We start from the raw sequence: 21,707 nt of genomic DNA on the forward strand, positions 1-21,707 counted from the left end.
ATAAAAATATTTTTTTAATATATTTTATTGATTTTTTACAGAGAGGAAGGGAGAGGGACAGAGAATCAGAAACACCGATCAGCTGCCTCCTGCACACTCCCCACTGGGTTTGTGCCCACAACCAAGGTACATGCTCTTGACCGGAATCGAACCCGGGACCCTTGAGTCTGCAGACCGATGCTCTATCCATTGAGCCAAACCGGCTAGGGCAATAAAAATATTTTTAAAAAATCAGCACTCGCACTAGGCAGGAGGTATGACGCAGACCCCACCCTTGGGACTAGCAGGACCAGGGGGAGCGAAGCTGAGCTGGCCCCACCTGACCTTCCCACCCATGGTCATGGCCACAGAGGTACCCAGCAGCCAGGCACTGCTGCCTGTGGGGGAGGTGGAAAGAGAGCCCTTCAGCCAGCAAATACTGACTGAGAAGCACTGTGTGCGAGGCACTGCCCCAGGACAGGGGACCATCTGGACCAGGGGTGGGGAGCCTTGTTTCTGCCAAGAGCCATTTGAATGTTTATAACATCCTTTGTGGGCCATACAAAAGGAGCCACTGAAAAATTAGCCTGCTAGCCCGGCCGGTGTGGCTCAATGGCTGAGTATCGACCTATGAACCAGGAGGTCACGGTTCGATTCCCGGTCAGGGCGCATGCCCAGGTTGCAGAGGCTCGATCCCCAGCAGGGGGTGTGCAGGAGGCAGCCCATCCATGAGTCTCTCTCATCATCAATGTTTCTCTCTCTCTCTCTCTCTTCCTTCCTCTCTGAAATCAATAAAAAATATATTGTAAAAAAATTAGCCTGCTCTATTCAGTCAAACATTTAATGAAGTCACCCCTAATGCCTTGGCAGGGCCTGACCGAATGAGTTCTCGGGCCTTATATGGCCTGCGGGTCCAACGTTCCCACGCCCGCCCCACCATGAGCAGGCCCATGGTTCCTCTCATGTCCCAGGTAGGAAGGCGGCTGATCTGCTCCTCCCGCCTCCACCTCAGGCCAACGAGAGAGATTTCTGAGCAATTCAGGTGGCAACAGGGCAGATCGAAGAAGAAGAAATCCTCCATTTCATTTCCATAAAGCAATAGAGAGTCGACGGAAGGAAAAATAAATTTCCAGGGGGGGAAAAAAACACCCCCAAAACATAACCATACTTGAAGCCCACGTTTTAGGAACGAGTGGAGCTAGTTATGCGTACTCCGCTTTTCTGTGTTTTGCACGCCTTTGTCCAGTCAAGCACACGGTAGGCTGCTCTCGTGTGTTTCATCTGGGCTAAAAACCCTTCCTTTTTTGGTATGCATAACAACTTTCCAGGGATAAAAGCATTTCAGAAAAACAGGCTGATGTATCTGCCAGATGCAAGCAACATCGTTTTTGACTCCTGGTTACATTTTGTTTGTTACCAGAACCTTCCCTCGTGGGAGTTCGCAGTTTCTAGAGCCAGTCACAGAAGCACCAGGCTTCTCTGTAGCGAAGGTCGGCTGGTCTTTCTGACGCTCGTGTCCTGCGTGGCTTTGACCGATGGGGAGTCACAAAAGATTTGGCAAGTTGCTCTGCACGGATAGAAATCTTTCCCCGAGAACCCTTTAGCTATAGATGCACAACATTTGTTTTCAGAACAGATAATGCAATTTTACTTAAGTTAGAATAAGTCTTTAAGGAGGAAAGGAGTTTAAATTTGTTCTGTGACAAATAATGTTCCCGTTTTTGGGACTGAAAGTAGAAGGCAATATGTGAATGTTTAAGTGCTAGATAACTCATGTATATAAAATACTGCAAGGAGCCCGGCCAGCGTGGCTCAGTGGTTGAGCATCGACCTATGAACCGGGAGGTCACGGATCAATTCCTGGTGATGGCACAGGCCCGGGTTGTGGGCTCCATCCCCAGTGTGGGGCGTGCAGGAGGCAGCTGATCCATGATTCTCGTCATCACTGATGTTTCTATCTCTCCCTCTCCCTTCCTCTCTGAGATCAATAAAAATATATTTTAAAAATATACATTTATAAAAGAACACCCGTGCTTTTTCTGCCAATGTTCAAGTGCAAAACCTCCGTCTTTATTAGGGGAAGGGCACCAGGGAGGGACATGGAGGGAGATTTGGGGGCAGGCATTTCCCTGGAGGGTATGAAAGGCGGACGCTCACATCACCAGAACAGCCAAGACCACTGAGAAGCGGCCATCTATACAGAAAAGGGCAGTTTTTCAAACTCAGAGGCCAAGCCAAGCAGGCCCCTGACAGAAATTAATTGAGGGCCTCGGCCCCAGTGCGGCTCCAAACACTCAACACTGAAATATGATTGAGCCCTGCCCCAAAGGGAACCAACCCGCCGTCCAGATGTGGCTCAGAGGACCCCCTGCCCCAGGGCAGAGCAGGCCTGACACCCAGACGCTTGGCCGGCCCCTGCCCACGGTCAGCCCCATGCAAGGAAAGGCGCCCCCGAGTCAAAGCCAGGAGGTCCCCGACAGGCACGGGAGGTCAGAGGACTCCGCAGAGCAGTCGGAAAAGCAGCAGCAACCGGCCTTGGCGGGGATGCCTTAGGGCAGCGGTTCTCAACCTGTGGGTCGCGACCCCTTTGGCGGGCGAACGACCCTTTCACAGGGGTCGCCTCAGACCATCCTGCATATCAGATATTTACATGACGATTCATCACAGTAGCAACATGACAGTGATGAAGTAGCAACGAAAATAATGTTATGGTTGGGTCACAACATGAGGAACTGTATTTAAAGGGCCAGAAGGTTGAGAACCACTGGCTTAGAGTTTCTCTTCTGGGAGAAAGTGGTACTTCTTTAAAACATTGGCACCAAGAACACTTGCTATGTCTGCGAGGGCCCCGGGGGCCAAGTGCAGGCTCCATTAAGAGTTCCTGAGCTATGGCCTCTGAGTTCTGTCCCTAAATAACACCTGTCTCGCCCGGCCGGTGTGGCTCAATGGTTGAACGTTGACCTAGGAACCAGGAGGTCAGGGTTCGATTCCGGTCAGGGCACAGGCCCGGGTTGCGGGCTCGATCCCCAGTAGGGGGCGTGCAGGAGGCAGCCGATCCAGGATTCTCTCTCTCATCACTGATGTTTCTCTCTCCTACTCTCCCTTGCTCTCTGAAATCAATAAAAATGTCTTTTAAAATAATAATAACAATAAATAAATAACGGCGTCTCCTTGGAAAGAAGCAAAGCCCCGTTTCGCCTCCCCCACCCGAGTGTCCCTGAGCAGGGGTGTGGCGACGATGCCCATGGCGGGTTTGGGTGGGGTCTCCCGGTGTTCCCACCTGGGGGGCTTTGGCCCTTCCCAGCAGGTTCCCACCATGAAGGCGGTTCCAATCCCTGCCGACCACCAGTGACGCCTGATATTCCTGCCCCATTGGGCGGGCTTTAGTTCACCGTCTAGCTCTGACCCAACCCCCGAGACGCGGGATCTGATCCATGACTTGCTAATGGCCTGAGAAAGGTCTGGGCTGAAGGCAGAGCGTGCAACCCAATCCCCGTCGTGGCGAGCGAATTCCCCGTCTGGTCGGGCAGGAGACATCGCCCGCTGCCCTGGAGGGAGGCCTGCAGGGCGAACCACTGCCTTCGTGGCTGGAGGACGCCCAAGAACACTGGGCAGCAGATGTCCTGACGAGCCTTTTTTTTTCCTCCTGGGCTTTTCCATGAGAAATGAGTGGACTGAGAAAGCCAGACCAAAAAAAAAAAGCAACCCGAAAGGCATTGCTTAGAAAGAGCAAACCGTCGCTGCAAACAGGGTGTCTGCTCCCTTCTCTTCCTCCGCGTGTCGGACCCTCTGGCCCGAGGCCTTCTGCTGGGAGGGAGGCGGGCAGGCTCCCCAGCCCAGGCCTTCATTCCCTCCAGCTCTCCCCCTCGGAGGGAGCGGGAAGGGGGCCGCTGCTGATTCAAAAATCAGATGCTTCTGCGGGAATTGGCAGGGGCCGCACTCCACCCCCGTCGGCCCTGGAACACGAAGTCAGCACCTCGGCCACCCGGCCGGGGCCTGGCCCGTGCCTCCCGGGACCACGATTCCTCTTCCTCTCCTGCCTCAGGGCGGGTCGGGCTGCCAGGAGCTTCCTCCAGCCACCTGGACGGTCCCGGCCAGTGTGCACTTGAAATCATCAACTGCATTCTGGGCCCGTCTGCCCGCAGCTCCGAGAGAGATTTTCCTGTGGAAGCTGGAGGCTGGCTCTGCTTAGAGTTATTTGAGGGGGTGCGGGGGGGGGGGGGGGGTGTTGCATAACAGCCCAGGAGAGGACTGGGAAAAGATAACACAGTTCGCGTCCAATTTCTCTGCTTGGGGGAACGGCAGTCTCTCTCTCTCTCTCTCTCTCTCTCTCTCTCTCTCTCTCTCACACACACACACACACACACACACACACACACACACACAGGGCTGGGTGTGCTTTTCCTTTCTGTCTCCACGCTTGAGTTTTCGATTTTCTTTCTCAATCAAGCAATGGGAATATTCCAGAAGAGGGCCAGGGTGCTTGCCCTAGACTGATTTTTCTGTGTTCTCACGGAGAATACGTCCAAAAGACAATGGAAAGGGGAAAAACACAGGATTACGACGGAGTGACTGCGATCGCTCAGGCTTCTGGAGGAAACATCGTTATGAAATATGTGCCATAGGAGCCCGGCGGGCGTGGCTCCGTGGTTGAGCATCAACCTAGGAACCAGGAGGTTACGGTTCAATACCCGGTCAGGGCACGTGCCCAGTTTGTGGGCTTGACACCCAGTGGGGGGCGTGCTGGAGGCAGCCGATCCATGGTTCTCTCTCATCACTGATGCTTCCTTCTCTCTCTCCCCCTCTCTCTCCCTCCCCCTCCCTCCCTCTCCCTTCCTCTCTGAAATCAATAAAAACATTAAAACAAAACAAAACAAACCAACAGCTGCCAAGAAGCCCGGTCTGGCCAAGCCTTCCCTGAGCGCCAGCCTCAGTTCCGTGAGCCCGTGGCAGGATGTCATCAGTGTTGAAGCCAGTTTGATCTCTGTCATTTCCAACCACATGAATCTTAATGGATACAAAGCACAAGCTCCAACCGATTATTTATGACAGCGTACACACACACACACGCACACGCACGCAAATTCTTGCATAAATCAGCAATATACAATCTCTCAATAGTCACTGTATTTCCTAAACACTGACTATAATCACTTGTTAATGCTATACATGGACCAGGCGATATTACAAAATAACTGCATGTATTTAACAAGAACAATCAGGACAGAACTTAGATGGCTAAGGACCGTGATACCTTCCTCTGAGGTTGCCTTTGTTGGACGTGTTCTAATGAGCTCTCCACCACACAAAACATGTAGGAGTCCGGGTGTGTGTGTGTGTGAATCCTCGCTGGAGGATATTTTTCCCATTGATTTTTAGGGAGAGTGGAAGGGAAGGGGGAGAGACAGAGAGAGAGAACCATCGCTGTGAGAGGGAGACTTCGATTGGTTACCTCCCACACTCGGGTTAAACCTGAAACCCAGGTAGGTGCCCTTGACCAGGAATCGAACCTGCCACCCTTTGGTGCGCGGGCCGACGCTCTAATCCAGCGGTTCTCAACCTGTGGGTCATGACCCCTTTGGCGGTCGAGCGACCCTTTCACAGGGGTCGCCTAAGACCATCCTGCATATCAGATATTTACATGAGGATTCATCACAGTAGCAACATGACAGTGATGAAGTAGCCACGAAAATAATTTTATGGTTGGGTCACCACATGAGGGACTGTATTTAAAGGGCCAGAAGGTTGAGAACCGCTGCTCTAATCACTGAGCCACAGGCCAGGGCAGGAGGAGTCCTATGGTGATAGTGCCTCGTAGCATAAAGTGGTTTTATTATTTGAGTCTCTGGCTCTCCCATGACATGTCCCATCTACCAGGTTGGAGCAGGAGGAGACGGAGTTCAGATGCTCGCGAGAGACCATGCGAAGTGAAGACTCTACCCCAGATCTGAAAGGAGATGTGAAAATAGCCACAGAAGACAGACAAGGAGTTTTCAACTAAAAATAACCACGTAAAAAAAAAAACATCAAAAATCATTTCCAAAGAGCCCAAGTCCCATTTCAGTTGTTGAGAGTGGCCAAAAAACCTTCAGAAACGCACGCTCTCACCCAAAGAGGGGAAAGGGCTCCCACAAACTCCACATTCTCATGCCAAGTCCCAACCTTCCAAACTGGAGTGATATTTTATGAATCGGTTTATAAGGCCCTAAAAATAAGGAGCTATAACCGAAATAGGATCAGCCTGTCTCCTCTCTGGGAGCCCCAAGGACTACGAGAAATGCAAGCTCAGCCCGGCCGGCGTGGCTCAGTGGTTGAACGTCGACCTAGAAACCAGGAGGTCACGGTTCAATTCCCGGTCAGGGCACATGCCCGGGTTGTGAGCTCGATCCCCAGTAGGGAGTGTGCAGGAGGCATCCGATGCATGATTCTCTCTCATCATGGATGTTTCTCTCTCTCTCTCTCCCTCTCCCTTCCTCTCTGAAATTAGTAAAAATATCTTTAAAAAAATAAAATAAGAAATGCAAGCTCAGTGGTTCCCTCCAGCTGGCCTTGACTGTATCAGCCCCTCTATGCCCCTGGAGAGCATGGCGGCTTACCTGCCCCTACTCACAGGTCAATCCAGTGCTTCCTGGAGGAGGAAGACTTATCCGACCCCCTCACCTGCCTGAGCCAGCTGGCCACCCCTACGCCATGGTCCCGGCTGGGGTAACACATCCTTAAGGACGAGGCCCAGGGACATCCCTGGCCACCACGTGCAGCCATGAAGACCCCATTCCCGTGGGAAAAGCTGGGTCCCTCCGATTCACCCTCTGGGAAACTCCAACAATGCCAGTCGCTGGCGCCTCAGTAATAAATCAATGTTCCCTGTTGCTAAACTCCCAACGTTCGATGCTGATGATAAGCCTATTAATAGCGGCCATTGTCCTTCTCAACGGAGCAACCAAGTTCACCGAGACCCCGGTGCAAAGGAAGAAGGACCCAAAGCAAAACATGCACCTTTCTCCCTGGTCTGCGGTCTCCCCAGGGCAGGGCCTCCAATATGCCCGTCTCTCCGGCACGCACGGCGGAGCCCAGGGAGGTGAGACGTGGGGGAGGTTATTTTCCAAGCCACCTCAGGAATTGCTCTCTGCACCTTTGCATGACTGCTCTTGTTTTGACTTGGTTTCTAGCACATCCTCCCCGCCCTGCTTTTGTGAATAGTTTCATTTCCTTTGTTGGAGGCTAAACAGAACATCCTCCAAAGGATGCCTCCACTCCAACCCCAGGGACAGAAATGCAAACGCCAGCGCAGTTTATCGTCTCGTCAGCAATCCTCGCGTCACGCCCCTGCCGAGGAGGGCAGCGGGCCACCGGCCCAGCATCCTACGTGCAACTTGACCAGCCGTGGACGGTGTGGGTTTGAGGGGAGGGGAAAGGAGGTTTCAACGGGCTTGCCCTAGGACAGTGATGGCGAACCTTTTGAGCTCGGCGTATCAGCATTTTGAAAAACCCTAACTTAACTCTGGTGCCGTGTCACATATAGACATTTTTTGATCTTTGCAACCATAGTAAAACAAAGATTTATATTTTTGATATTTATTTTATAGATCTAAATGCCATTTAACAAAGAAAAATCAACCAAAAAAATGAGTTCGCGTGTCATCTCTGACACGCGTGTCATAGGTTCGCCATCACTGCCCTAGGACTTCATGGTACTTGGTAGTTTCCATGATTTTACCCTGAGGTCCAGCCTCCCTGCTTTTGTGAGCGTGTGGGAAGGATCAGAGCAAAGCCCTAATGCTTGGTGGCATTCTCTCTTCGTCCACCACTCAGAGCTCCCCGGGGTGGCAGGGATGACCTTGACCCAGCGCGGTCAGCTCCCGTGCCTCCTAGTCTAAGGGGGGGACCACCACCTGGGCAGAGTCAGGACGGCTCGAAACAGCTGAGCGGAGCTGCAGGGCTCATTTCTAAATAATCACGTCGCCCTCAAAGAGAGGCACAGCTCACGCGACTCCGCTGCAGGTGGGGACACACCGTGGGGGTGGGTCAGGGGATGTGCAATGGCGCCAAATGGGAGTCGGTCGTCCCGTCTTCCAGACTCACCTGTTAGCACCTGGCAGAGCGGGCCCGGGGCCTGGGCCTGGGCGGAGGGGCTGGGTGCCAGGGACCATTTGCGCCTGAGCAGGTGTTCTCGGCCGCCGTGTGGGCCCCGGGAGCTGTTGAGGGGCTGGAGGAGCACCTGTTCCTGCCCCAGTTGGATGAGGCCGACCTGCCCGGAAAAAACACACAAAACACAGATGTCGGTCACCCTCGTTCACACTCGCCCGGGACCCAGCAGCCGAGGGGCAGCAAGGCCTGGTTCCCACACCTGGGCTTTCTCTTAGCAAGTGGCCCAGCGTCCGGAGCCCGAGGAGGAGCCTGTGTGTGCCTTGAGGCATCCCACCCGCAGCTGTGGGGGGTCCAAGCAATGTATGCAGCAGTACCCATTTTCCAGGCTTGCTTTGAAATACGTATTTATTAATAAAAGCAAATTTGAAAAAAAAACAAATATGATTTTTAAAAGATTTTTAGAGAGAAAGGAAGGGAAAGGGAGAGAGAGCGAGAGAGAGAGAGCGAGAGCGAGAGAGAGAGAGAGAGAGAGAGAGAGAGAGAGAGAGAAACATCTATGTGAGAGCAAACATTGATCGGTTGCCTCCTACACGCCCCCTACTGGGGATCACGCCCGCATACGCCCGCATGTGTCCTGACCAGGAATTGAACCGGCAACCTTCCAGTGCACGGGATGACGATCAACCAACTGAGCCACACCGGCCAAGCCAAACTTGATTTTTAAAATAATTTTTAAAACCATGCCCATTTTTAAACCCATTACCTGAGGAGGAGACCCCAAATGTGTTGGGAATGAATGACAATTCTGTCCTTAATGAGAAAATGGATCTCCCCCGTGGGGATATTTAGAATTAGAGGATGGAATTGGTCAGACATGTACCCTTCACCAGAATTGAACCTGCGACCCCTCCGTCTACAGGCCGATGCCCTGGCCACTGAGCCATGCCAGCCAGGGCCGAGGGCTTGTTTTTTAACCAAAGAACCTAAAAATGAAACTGAATATGTTAGATTTCTAAACACAGTGTGAAGGGTGGAAAAGTTGTTAATCACCAAATTTGTAAGTGGGGCCCAAAATTCTTCAAAGCCCCCTAAAAAGGGGATTGCCAAGAGTTGCTGGATGATCAATGAAACAGGCTTTGTAAATTGAACGAAAAATGTAAGAACTAGGATTTTTCATCAGTCGCTTTAATACAGTGGTTCTCAACCTTCTGACCCTTTAAATACAGTTCCTCCTGTTGTGACCCAACCATAAAATTATTTTCGTTGCTACTTCATAACTGTAATGTCGCTACTGTTATGAATCGTCATGTAAATATCTGATCTGCAGGATGGTCTTAGGCGACCCCTGTGAAAGGGTCGTTCGACTGCCAAAGGGGTTGCGACCCACAGGTTGAGAGCCGCTGCTTTAATAGACTGAATATTAATTCACACAGACACACACATACACACACACAATGTGTAGAACTGTTCCCCGAATTGGGACACACTCCTCCAGGATCCTTCCTTCTCTCTGCCCCACCCCTTTGTCTAAAAGCGAGGACACACTAAACTAGCGCGTCTCAAGCTCCAAAGTCCCCTGAACGTCTGGGTGGAACCCAGAACATGCCCACCTGACAGGTCCCCAAGCGATACTGCCATTGCCATCGGGGGACGACACACTGAGACGCTCGGCCGCCCCCACCACACAGCGATTCCTCCACGTCTCGAGCTGGGACCTCACTCAGGCCTCGCGAAGCAGACCCCTCCACCTTCCGCAAGGCAGTCGGATTGCCCCACCCGATCGCCGACAACCTCCCGTCCTCAACGCACAGGGTGAGACCATATGGACGGCTCTGAGCAGATGTCAAGGTCTCTCATTCATTAGAACGTCTGCCAAGAACAACTCAGAGATTTTATGGCCCAAATAAAACTCTTAGAGTTGGCGGTGCGTGACCCGCAGGGAAGCATGGCCTGCGTGCCTCTCCCCTGAAGTTGCAACTCGAGCGGGAGGTACTTCGGGGAGACCAGAGCAGCAGATGGGGGGGAGGCAGCGGTGGGCTGCGGGGGGCCCACAGGTACAGAAAGCAGGTTCGGCACGGGCCATTGGATGGGTCCCGCCCGCACGAGCCCTGCACCCCCTGGAGGAGACACTCAACTCTAACAAGGGGCTGGATGGACTCTTCCGGAAATGCTAAGGTGGCTGGAGGTCAAAGGTCGCCTGGGGTCTAGCCCTTTCCAAGCCAGGTCGGATCTGTTCTTCCCCGGGTTCTCCATTCACAAGGCCCGTGAGCAGGTAGTTCCAATGGAACTCGATACAGGGAGAATCTGACCTCGGTGAGAAATCCTACGGGTGCCAACACGCGGCCTAGCCCCGAGGGGAGGTTTTGCTTTAGAAGGTCTTTCTTTTTTAAAAATATATTTTTTTTATTGATTTCAGAGACGAAGGGACAGGGAGAGAGAGAGATCCACAGACCGGCTGCCTTCTGCAAGTCCCCTACTGGGGATCGAGCCCGCAACCCGGGCATATGCCCTGACCGTGAATCGAACCATGACCTCCTGGTTCATAGGTCGATGCTCAGCCATTGAGCCACACCTGCCGCGCTGCTTTAGAAGGTCTTTTTGGAGGGTCCCACATCCTGGCTTGTTACCTTCTCTGCGTCCCCTCACGCCACTGCTATCACCAGAGACTCCCATGCCAATAGCCAGAAAGGCTCCTCCTTGCCCCAGGCAAGCAATCCCCCAAACGAGGTCCCAGGCCAGCAGCAGCACCTGGGACCCTGCCAGGAATTCCAGCTCTCGGGCGGGTTGGGGCCTCGCCACCAGGGAACAAGTCTTCCGGGGGAAGTCGGATGCCAGCGCCAGGATGAGAACCACGGCTCCTGGGTGAATTCCAAATGCCTCGGGTGGGCATCCAGGGCCCGGTCTCACCTACTCCACACACCTGTCCATTCCCCTCAGCTCCCACCATCTCCTAGAATAACTACCTCCCATCCCGATCCCACAACCAACTCACGGGCCCTCATCTCGGGATGGGTCTGGCCTTCACCGGGTCTTAGAACCTGAGACCCACCCCCTTCAGCCCCAATCCTTGCCTGCAGGCCCCACCACGCCTTTGTCCTGGGCGAACCTGGCCCACCCTCTGAGGAATGGCTGGCATCTCTCCCCCCCGTCTCTCGGAGGCTGGATGGGAGCCGACCAGAGCGGCCTGCGCTTGGCAGGTGTGTGACAGTGAGCCGGTTGCTGTCAACAATGCTGGCTGCCTGGCTGATTTATAACTGGGAAGGCCTGGGAACGGCCTGTGGAGCAGGAGCAGAGACGTGTCTCCCAGGCCTGGCGGCCAGCTCTCACTCAATGATTGCACAGGCTTCGCCCACGGCCTCTCCACGAGCAGCTAAGGGACTCGCTCTCAGATCACAGCCCCTGACGGCCGGCCGTGCAGTCTCATTTCCTGAAGAACAGGAACGTGCCTTGGCCGGCGTGGCTCCATGGGTGAGCATTGACCCGTGAACCGGGAGGTCACGGTTCGATTCCCGGTCAGGGCGCATGCCCAGGTTGCGGGCTCCATCCCCAGTAGGGGGCGTGCAGGAGGCAGCCGGTCCATGATTCTCTCTCATCACTGATGCTTCTCTCCCTCTCCCTTCCTCTCTGAAATCAATAAAAATATTTTTTTTAAAAAAAAAAAAGAACAAGAACATGACTGCGCATCCGTGCGCAGGGAGAGGTTAACCGGTGGCTCTGCGAGGCCCTCTGAGGTTCTGGCTGCAAAAACCTCTCCCGCTGGACACATCCGAGGTCGGCCAGCTGCAGCGGCTCAGAGTTCAGGAAATGAACTCCAAGAATGCGATCCGTCTGAGATGCCTTCAGTTCATCATCCCGTCTCCAGCTCCATTTTCTTCTCCAAGACGTTGCCAACAAAGCGAAAGTTCAAACGAGGGAATCTCATTACGTGCCCTGGGTGACGGTCACGGGCAGCCCGACGCCCCGGAGCGGTGGCGGGTGGACAAGGTCACTTCAAGGCCACGGGGGCGTCTTTGCAGAGAAAGCTTTGCATTCTCTGGTCCAGGTTCTTCCCTTTCTGTCCCTCCGTCCTTCCAAATTCCACAAACTATCTTCTGCCTTCCTCTTCCGTTCCTTCGCCGCCACTCAACTATCTCTTTTCACGGAGCTTCCAACAATGGGCTTTGCGTCTTGCAAGTATGTTTATGCTGCCCCCAGGTAAGTAATCTTCATCAATGAGTCACCCGGGACGAGGCCCCTTCCCGACACCTGTACCAATATCACGGCGTGTGATCGTGCAGTTTGGTCTACTTGCTCCCTTCCAAATGGTCCCCGCACCATAGAGTTTTCGCCAAGACGAATTCCCGCTGCTGCTCTCTGTGGCCATGTGGTGTTGCATGAAAAAGCAGGCAATTTTCTAAGCAATCCGGAGTCTGCTAACTCTTTGTTTGTTGTTATTAATCCTCACCCGAGGATATTTTCCCACTGATTTTTTTGAGAGAGAGACTGGAAGGGAGGGGGAAAGATAGGGAGAGAGACACATCGATTGGTTGCCTCCCGCTCGTGCCCGGACCAGAGCTGGGGATCGAGCCTGCAACCAAGGTACGTGCCCTTGACCGGAATCGAACCCGGGACCCTTCAGTCTGCAGGCCGACGCTCTAGCCACTGAGCCACACCCACTAGGGCATGGGCCCAGCTTCTTAACCTCCCACAGCCCAGAGCTCCCGGGTGTCCGGGCTGGTCCCAGCATCTCAAGCACAGCACGGCCCTGGCAGCCCAGCCGCAGCCACGAAGGGGGGGACAGAGCTTGATGCGTGGACTACCCAGTTGGTCAGCGTTCATCGGCAGCAGCAGGGTCACTGCTCGGCTGCCCGCCCCTGCAGGCAGGGCCCCCCCTCCTCCCACTGTGTCCTCACGGGCAGGGGTAGCAGTCCCCCCCTCTCTTCCCACAAGCGGCACAGACACTCATTCCAACCTTGGAGTTCCGTCTCCACTGCCAATCCCGGGAAGCTGAACCGGGTTCCGGCCCCGTTGGCATCCCGCGATCTGGTCCTCTTCACGGGCGGCGGCGGGTCCAAACTGACGTCAGCTATTTGGGGCAGGAAATACCTTCCTCCCAGGCGCGAACGTCATGGCTTTGAAATGACACAGCTACGGACACGCTTCCAAAACCTTACGCCACCTCCGTGGACTCTCGGAAATGTAAATACAGCGGAGCCGCATAAACAGAAAACAGCGAAGGCTTGAGCCGGGGGTCTCTGCAGCTCCAACAGCGCACCCGGCTTGCCCAGCCTTCCGAAATGAGACGCAGAGAGAGGAGGCACCACAGGCCCACACCTGTGCCCGCTGGCGAGCACAGAAGGTGGGGGGCAGGGTTACTCTTCAGGCCCCTAAACAATGAAGGGAGGATCTAGTCTCACTGTACCCCTCCTTCAAATGTCTCCGGAGCCCTCGCTGGTTTAGCTCAATGGGTAGAGCATCGGCCCACGGACTGAAGGGTCCTGGGCTCGATTCCGGTCAAGGGCAGGGCAGGAACCTCGGTTGCAGGCTCGATCCCCAGTCCTAGTGGGGGTGCATGCAGGAGGCAACCAGTCAATGTGTCTCTCTCACGGTGATGTTTCCCTCTCTCTGTCTCTCCCCCTCCCTTCCACTCTCTCGAAGAATCAATGGAAAAATATCCTCGGGTGAGGATTAACAACAACAACAAGAACAAAACGGCCCAGGAGACAGACGGCATGGGGAGTCCACACAGCAGGAGCAGGCCTGTGTCTCCCGCCCCTGCCCCCGGAGCCATGGCGGGGACGTTAGATGTGGCGGCATTTCCTTGATACTCAACATCGTCCCATAAAGTTTTATTGACTCTCCATGTGTTTATTTACCCTCTGTGGTTGCTTTCTCGCTGAGTAGGTGCAACAGAGACCACGGGGCCCCGCAATCCCTAAAATAGTTGCTATTCGGCCTTTTACAGATGAAGTGGGCCAGCCCCGCTCTACCTGGTTCTATGGCCACCAAGATTTATCTCCATGGCATTGCCCGCCTCTCACGCCTTGTCCTGACACATGCCACGCACACGCACATGCGCGCACATCATACATACATGCACACGCCAGGTCTCCACCTCCCAGTGCTTCCACCACGGTCAAGAGGGACTGTCAGGTGCCCACCCGCCTGGGCTGTCTCAAGCGCGGAGCGCCATGCACCCTTGGTCAGCCTACTCCCCGCTTCTTTCCCTTCTCCGTGCGCTCGGGACCACCTTGCAAACCAAGTCCTCAGGCTACTGTCCCCTCCAAGTCCCCAGGCTGTCCGTCCCCTCCTGCCTCCGGCCAGAGTGCACATCAGGAAGTAGGGCCCAGCATCCAGCTCACAGGGACGGGAGGAACAGGGCAGACTAAACAACAGAAGCGACGGCCGGGCAGGAATTTAGAATCTCTGGTCGAAGAGGTCCACCCGCCGCTGGCAGGGCCCAGCTCAGCCTGTTGGCCCTGTTCCTTTATCTAAAGCACAGCGCCCTCACATGGCGCCGGAGGGAAGGGCAGCCCCGAAAGCCTGGAGGACTGACATGAACTCTCACGGCTCAGATGCCATCTGTACAGGGCCCAGCGCTCCCTTGCTCGCTCGCTTGGTGGGGATTTAAACCGATGCGATCCAGATTTCCACCCCCGGCTCCTCCGCAGATAGCTAGCTACTCGCTGGAAACTTTACACCGAGAAGTCTAAACTCTGACCTCTACAGAAACTCACTAAACCGCAGCAAATGGGATTCAGATGTTTCCATGTACAGTACAGGGATGTGACCTAGACTTTAAACACTTTGGCAACAACAGCAAAAATGATGTGGGCCTTCCAGTCCCTCCCAGAACGTGATCCGGCCCTGACCCCAGGCCTACCGCGACCGGGGCCTTTCTCGCTCCGACTTAACCCTCCTCGCCCACAGCCCGCGTTCTCTGCCCCCTCCGCCTACGGTCCATTTTCCTGGTTGAACCCAAGAAATCAATTTCTCCTGGCTGAGTAAAAGGAGATCACATTCAGAGCAGGACACAGAAACATCCAGACTGGGGCACTGGCGAATGCCAGTCCTAGGACATTCCCCACCCCAGGGTCCCCGACATTGCTCAGAAGAAAACAGAATTTTCATAGGAACCTGGACCCCAGGCTGTCCGGCTTTGTGGCAGCGTGAGGAAGGGCGAGGGAATTCTAGAAGCTGCAACCAGATAGGCCCAAGGTGGGGGAAGCAGCTCCTTGTGCCTGGGAAGGGCAGCACACAACCATGTCAAAAACTGCTTCCCCGCCCAGCCCGTGTGGCGCAGTGATTGAGCATCAACCTATGAACTGTTCGATTCCTGGTCAGGGCACATGCCCGGGTTGCGGGCTCCATCCCCAGTAGGGGGCGTGCAGGAGGCAGACAATTGATGAGTCTCATCATTAATGTTTCTCTCTCTCTCTCTCTCCCCCCCTTCCTCTTGAAGTCCATAAAAAATATATTAAAAAAAAAATAAAAACAAGAAACTGCTTCCCCGGCAGCCAGGCATGGCAATAGACAGAGAAGCAGCTGTGTGGTTCATGCCCTGAGCCTCTGCCAGGCTTGCTGGGGGCAGCCCATCTGCCAGCCATGTGCACTCCTCGGGGCACCGAGAGCTGAGAAGCACATGGCTGGGCACCGGAGTGGCCACTGGGTGTCCAGGCAGGTGCACAAGAACCTCCCCGCCCCTTGGCGTACTGGTGCCTCCTGTGCAGCGGGGCGGCGTCTTGTGGACAGAGGAAGAGCTATGGACACAGGAGACAGGGAGAATCTTACGTGCAAGGTCAGCACTCCTCGGGCCTGGCTCAGGGTGGATGCCCCACAAACGCCCACTTGTCGTGAACCAGGGTAGGAGCACCCTCTCCCTCCTGGTTCACAACTAATCAGAGTGGGTTAGTGGCCCGCCCGGGAGCCCGCAGACTCCCTCTTCCGTGCACAGAGGTCTCAAAGGGACAGAAGGGAGGGGAATGAGTGCCCACCACCCCATCCCCACAGCCAAGAAGAGGCAAGACAGACACCAGCAGGTGTGCCCCGTGGAGTGCACACGTGCAGATAGCGCACTCGCTACACCTGGCCAAGCGCGCCTCTCTGTCTGGGGCCTGCCAGGTACTGCCAGGCGGGCTGAGACGCACCCCCGTCCGTCTGCGGTAGAGCAGCCCCACCCCACCGGAACCCCAGCCCTCCTGGGGGACCACCCCCTGCGCCTCGACAGACTGCGGGGCAGACGCGGAGGAGGGGGCCGTACCAGGCCGCCTGCAGCGCCGCAGGTGCTGACGGAGACCAGGGAGCCCGGGTGGCCCAGCACGCGGCCCGAGTAGAAGCACAGCTCGGCGGGGCGTCCCCGGCGCCAGGCCTCGCCGGCCTCCTCCACCTCGAAGCCGCGGGACAGGAAGCGCAGGTCGCGGCGCAGCTGCAGGTACAGGTCGCGCCCGAAGGCCGGCAGGTGCAGCAGCAGCGCGCGCTCGCCGGGCGGGGGGCGCGGGGCGGCTGGGGGCGCGCGGGGCCGCCGCCGCCGTCGGGGCCCGGGGACCCCGGGCTGCAGCGGCGGCAGGTGCACGTCGTCCGGGCGCACCCGCCGCGGGAGCACCACTTCCACGTCGGCCGCCGCGTCGCCGACAGCTGAAGGGGAGAGAGGAGACGTGTCAGCGCGGCGGGGCCCGCCCGCCCGCCCGCTCTCCCGCGGGCCACCCGTCGCGCACGGGTCCCGACAGCACCCGGACGGCGAGACCCCGAGCGGGCGCGCTCTGCCCGGCCCTCGCCTCGGCGCCTCCGTGCCCGCCAGCGCCTCCGCCCGGGCCCGACCACCCGGGGAAGGTCTCCCGCGCGGCCGCCCGGCTCGGAACCCCATCCTGCGGCTGCGGCTGCGGCCTGCGCCTCGTCGGCCTGGGCGCTGTCAGCCGATCGCCGCCCGAGCAGCGCTGCACGGGCGGGCGCGGGCCGCCTGGATGCCTCGGGAGGGCAGAAGCAAGGGGGTCGCGAGAGGCACCGGCGAAGGACGGCGGGAGAGGGGGCGCTACCTGTGCCCGGGTCCAGTCCCCAAACCAGCAGCAGCAGCAAGGGCAGGGCGAGGGGAGGCAGCAGGGCGCCGTCACACATGGTACTTGGGAGGAGCAGCCCCCCGGATGGTCGCGGCGGAGCAGGAGCGCGCGAGGCGGCGGCGCCAGCCGGAGTGAAACCCTCCTCCTGCCTCTGGAAAAAGTAATTAGCGCTGCGGACAAACCCAACGTGGTAAACCCGAAGCTCCGCCCTCTCCTCAGAGAGCAGGAGGTGATTGGGCGCTTGCTTTCCCCGGCCCCGCCTCCCCCTCGCCTATTGGCTAGGACGGGTCCAAACCAGGGTGTGTTGTTAGGTTGTAAGCACTTTCTTACACGTGGTTTCTGGGCAGTGGCGGAGACCGGACGCCAGGTGGCGCGCGACCCCGGAGGACCCAGGAGGGGACACCTTGAGGGACCACCATGGGGAAGTCTCTAATCTTAAGAGTTTATCCTCATTTTTGAAATCCCCTGACCCTGCCGCCCCAGCTGCACAAGACGACAGGCTGGAAAGCGTCCTGGCCAACCGTGTCACCCCTAAAAGCACGTTTCTCTCTGCATGTGTGGATATGTGGCTCTGGGCACTTTCTTGCACACCTGTGTTTGCACCTGACTGCTGGCTACATCCAACATACCAGTATTTATCCAAACCCTGCACACAACCCTTTGTCTTTATCCTCACAGAAGCCAGCGAACAGGTATGGCCACACCCTCTTACAGATGGAGAGATGTCATGGTGAGCTCTTTGGTGCAGCTTTTGTTGGCCAAAGAGCCACCTCAAAGGCCTGCCACTGAAAGCCGGTGAGTAGCAGCCAGGAGAACAAGTGCTTATGCCACTGGAGTCAGGCTGAAGGAGTCATTGTCCACTAACAGACGCAAGCAGACTACAGCAACAACTAGACAGCAACCAGACTGCGCAAAAGTAAAGAGCTGGGAAACATCGAGAATCGGAGAGGACACGCTTGTGCCCATCATGGGTGGGAGTGTAAACTGGCGCAGCCACTTTAAAGAATAACTGGGCAATCGGTAGTAAAATTTAAAATGCATACACCCAGCAACTCTGTAATCCCCATCTGGTTAACTACCATGGAGAAGCAATGGCACAAGGGCAAGGATGGTCACCACAGCACACTATTCAGAGAAAAAGAAAAAGTTGCAAAAACCTGTATGCCCATCATCAGATACATGGCTAACAGAACACCAGGCATCAATGAACAAAAATGTAGTAATTTGGTGTTTATAACCACATGGAGAGACATCAAGACTAGTTGACAAAACTTTTTTTTTAAATCAAGTTGCACCCAGCCGGCATGACTCAGTGATTGAGTGTCGACCTATGAGGTCAGGGTTCTATTCCCAGTCAGGGCACATGCCCGGGTTGCAGGCTCGATCCCCAGTAGGAGGCGTGCAAGAGGCAGCCAATCAATGTTTCTCTCTCATCATTGGTGTTTCTATCTCTCTATGCCTCTCCCTTCTTCTCTAAAATCAATAAAAGCATATTTTCTAAAAAATCACTATTTGCCATAATCGCATTTCATGTTTACACACTCAAATAGCCTTGTCTTAATTTTTTGGAAGGGCAGGGCTTAAACCCATTTCACAGATGGAGGAGTCAGGGGTCAGGGGGAGATGAACACAAGACACGCAAGCCCACCGAAGCCCTACAGGTGGCAGCAGAGGCCTGAATGTGACATGGGGGCAGCTGGCCTTGGTTGGCTCTGGGTCAAAAGTTCCGTGCGCTCACTGTTGACAAAGCTCAACGGTGTGGCGTGTCCACCTGCGTTTTGTGAACAACTCTCTCCTGGTGGGCAGAGAGCTTTCCCATCATGCTGCTGGAACAGACACCAGCAGGTCGGTCACGTGCCTCTCTTGGATACTTCATGCCCGACAGTCAAGTCTGGGTGCTGACAGCCATCACCGTGCCTGTTACTATTGCTGAGAGCAGATGACCCCTGGGCAGTATAAAGAGGACTGCAGGCCCTCAGCCCAAACTTGACCCTCGTTAGTCCCCCCTGACTCGGGCCTTTCCTGAGCTGGTGAGCTGGGTGCAGGCGCCTAGACCCGTGTGTAAGCTCCATCCGTGTGTAGGTGGGAGAAGACCCATGATCCTTCCAGAACCAACTGACTAGACATTGGCCAGGGAGGAAGGTGAGGAGAGAGGGTGCGAGAGGGGGTTCCCATGACAAACTCTTAGAGACGAAATTCACTTGGTCCTTGAGCCACCCATCCATCAGCAGAGTAGCATCATCTACTTTGGTGGAAACCAGTAGCCATGGCAACCCAGTGGCAAAGCCTGTGTGTGCAGAGTCCCTCATGAAAAGGAAACCAGCCTTCCAGGACCAGCTGACCAGCCCCTGGCCAGGGCGGGAGGTGGGGAGAGAGGGTGTCAGAGGGGATTCCTTTGAGTCTAAATTCACTTGGTCCTTGAGCCACCACCCATCCCTCCTCCTAGGAGCCCATGAGATGTCCCATGGCCTCCAGCAGGGGGCGCCTGGCATCAGTCCCCTCTTCCTTCTATAACCAGAACTGGTGTGAAATGCAAGCACTGGCTTGCTCTCCTCAGCTCCAAAGGCCTGGGTTCTTCTTCTTTGTTTTCTTTCTCTTTTTTTGTTGTTGTAGTTTTTTAATTTTTTTCCTGATTTTTATTTCGCCCTTTCCTTGTAAAGCCTGGAGTTGGCCCAAAATGCAGCTACTTGGCCAGCATCCTCATCCCCTCCGTGACTCCTGCCAACCTCTCCCTGTGGGGTCTGCATGCACCTCCCCACTTCCTGGGTCTGTTTCACCATGAAGGGGTGCCCTAGCCACCCAGGCCATTCCTGCCTGACTCTGGGGATCACCACTGTCCGCAAATTTCGGCTCACCCAACCAGGCCCTGGTAGTGATATTGCGGAACAAGTCCAAGTTACTGCTCCTTAAAACATCGATTTAAAAATTTTTTAAATATTTTTAATAGATTCTTAGAGAGAAAGGAAAAGGGAGAAACATCGATGTGATTGTGAAACATCAACCGGCTGCCTCCTGCACGCCCCCTACTGGGGATCGAGCCCGCAACCTGGGCCTGTGCCCTGACCAGGAATCGAACTCCTAACCTCTTGGTGCAGGGGACAATGCCCAACCAACTGAGCCACACCAGCTGGGGCAAACCCTGCGGTTTTTTAGTCTAGCTATTGTTCTCTCGGGGTTTCTACTGATGTATCCCTAGCCCTGCTCTTCCCTAACATCTTGAGTCACCCCCTCCCCAAAGACTGCCTTGGAGCTGAAGGTCCATGGCTTTCGAATGTCCGTGTTGAGAAGACAACTGTATGTTCATGTCCCTTCTAAAAGGGGGGCGGGGGGAGGCAGCCTCGGACAAAGGGGACCTTGCACTCCTTTTTCTCTAAATGAGCAGGACAAGGGCTAGAGTGTGAGGCATGAGCCCAGAGCGGCATCCCAGCCAGCCAACTCCCCTCCCTTACAGACGACGGAGCAAAGCACTGTATGTCCTGTCACTGAGCAGCACCCCGGGCCCTCCTCAGCCAGCGTTCTCCCATCTCAGCACCGCCCTCCGGTTCCCGGGCCCCTTTCTCTCCCTGTTCTTTTCTTTGCTCCGGGAAAGCAGCTGGTCTGCTGAGCGAGGCTCGAATGTAATGCAAGGACGGGCGGAAGAAGGGAACTGACCCCGATTTATATTTGATTTTAGGAAATGCCGATGGTGATGGCTCAAACTGGTCGAGTGACTGATGTTTTTCTCTCTCTCCCTCTCCCTTCCTCTCTCCAAAATCAATGAATATGTATTTTTAAAAACTCAGTCATTGCAGCTCACAGTATTAACAAGCTGACGGGATGGCCAAGGGACAGGAGGCCACGTCGGGGGGCTGAGGACTGTGTTGATCGCTGTGATCGCTCACGAGTGTACCCGCGTCAGAACTTACCCACTGGTGCGCTTCAAACACGGGCCGCGTGCCACACATTGCGTGTCAACTAGATCTCCATGAAGTTGTGGCAAAGGGCAGTGCTGAATTGAAAACGTGAATCATTTGACACTATGTTTATGTAATGAAAGCTCACAACGACACTGTATTTCGAAGACAGACAGTGGACAAGGAAGACACACGTTAAACAGACAGACTCGTCGCCTTCCTCTCTGGGGGGAATGGAAGGCGAGGAATTAAGAGGAAAATAATGGAAGAGAAGGAAAGAGCGTTCTGGGTGGCCCGTGAGGGTTCCATGCGGTGTGATCGGGTCCCATCTCAGTCCCGCTAAGACCCATCCTTGGAGGAGGGCAGGGGAGGAGAGCAGAGAAAGCTGGAGGGAGGGAGGAAGAAACATAAAGGGGGAGGGGAAGGGGGAGGGGGAGGGGTGTGGGGACAGACACTTAGAGCTGAGAGACAAATGCATTTTGTAGAAATGACTCTCCCATTCCGCTCTGCAAACGTGCCCCTGGCTAAGGGCCAGACGGCCGGCTATCTAAGGGTGCAGTTGCCTGGTTATCAAATTCCCCCTCCCCGAAGCCTTCTGGAAGTGGCTGCCAAGAACAGAAGGGGGAAATCCAGCCCCGCACCTCTCTCTTTTTCCCTTGGACCTGATTTCACGGTTTCCTCGCTTTATTTCTCCCCAGGGATCCTCCGGCCCCCG

General features: G+C 55.3%; 1 protein-coding gene across 1 annotated transcript in view; it reads right to left on the minus strand.

Moving 5' to 3' along the window:
- The window catches only part of ADAMTS17 (ADAM metallopeptidase with thrombospondin type 1 motif 17), a gene marked incomplete at both ends in the record, with an annotated part of 87,782 nt that extends 70,625 nt beyond the window's left edge, over positions 1-17,157 (minus strand). The window contains 3 exons of the mRNA XM_081114829.1: positions 8,062-8,227; positions 16,307-16,680; positions 17,079-17,157. Coding sequence (XP_080970955.1) covers positions 8,062-8,227; positions 16,307-16,680; positions 17,079-17,157 — 619 coding nt within the window. The remainder of the gene's footprint in view (positions 1-8,061; positions 8,228-16,306; positions 16,681-17,078) is intronic.
- Between the last annotated feature and the right edge of the window lie 4,550 nt (positions 17,158-21,707).

Source organism: Myotis nattereri (assembly GCF_964212035.1).
Source record: "Myotis nattereri genome assembly, chromosome: 21".
NCBI lineage: Eukaryota > Metazoa > Chordata > Mammalia > Chiroptera > Vespertilionidae > Myotis > Myotis nattereri.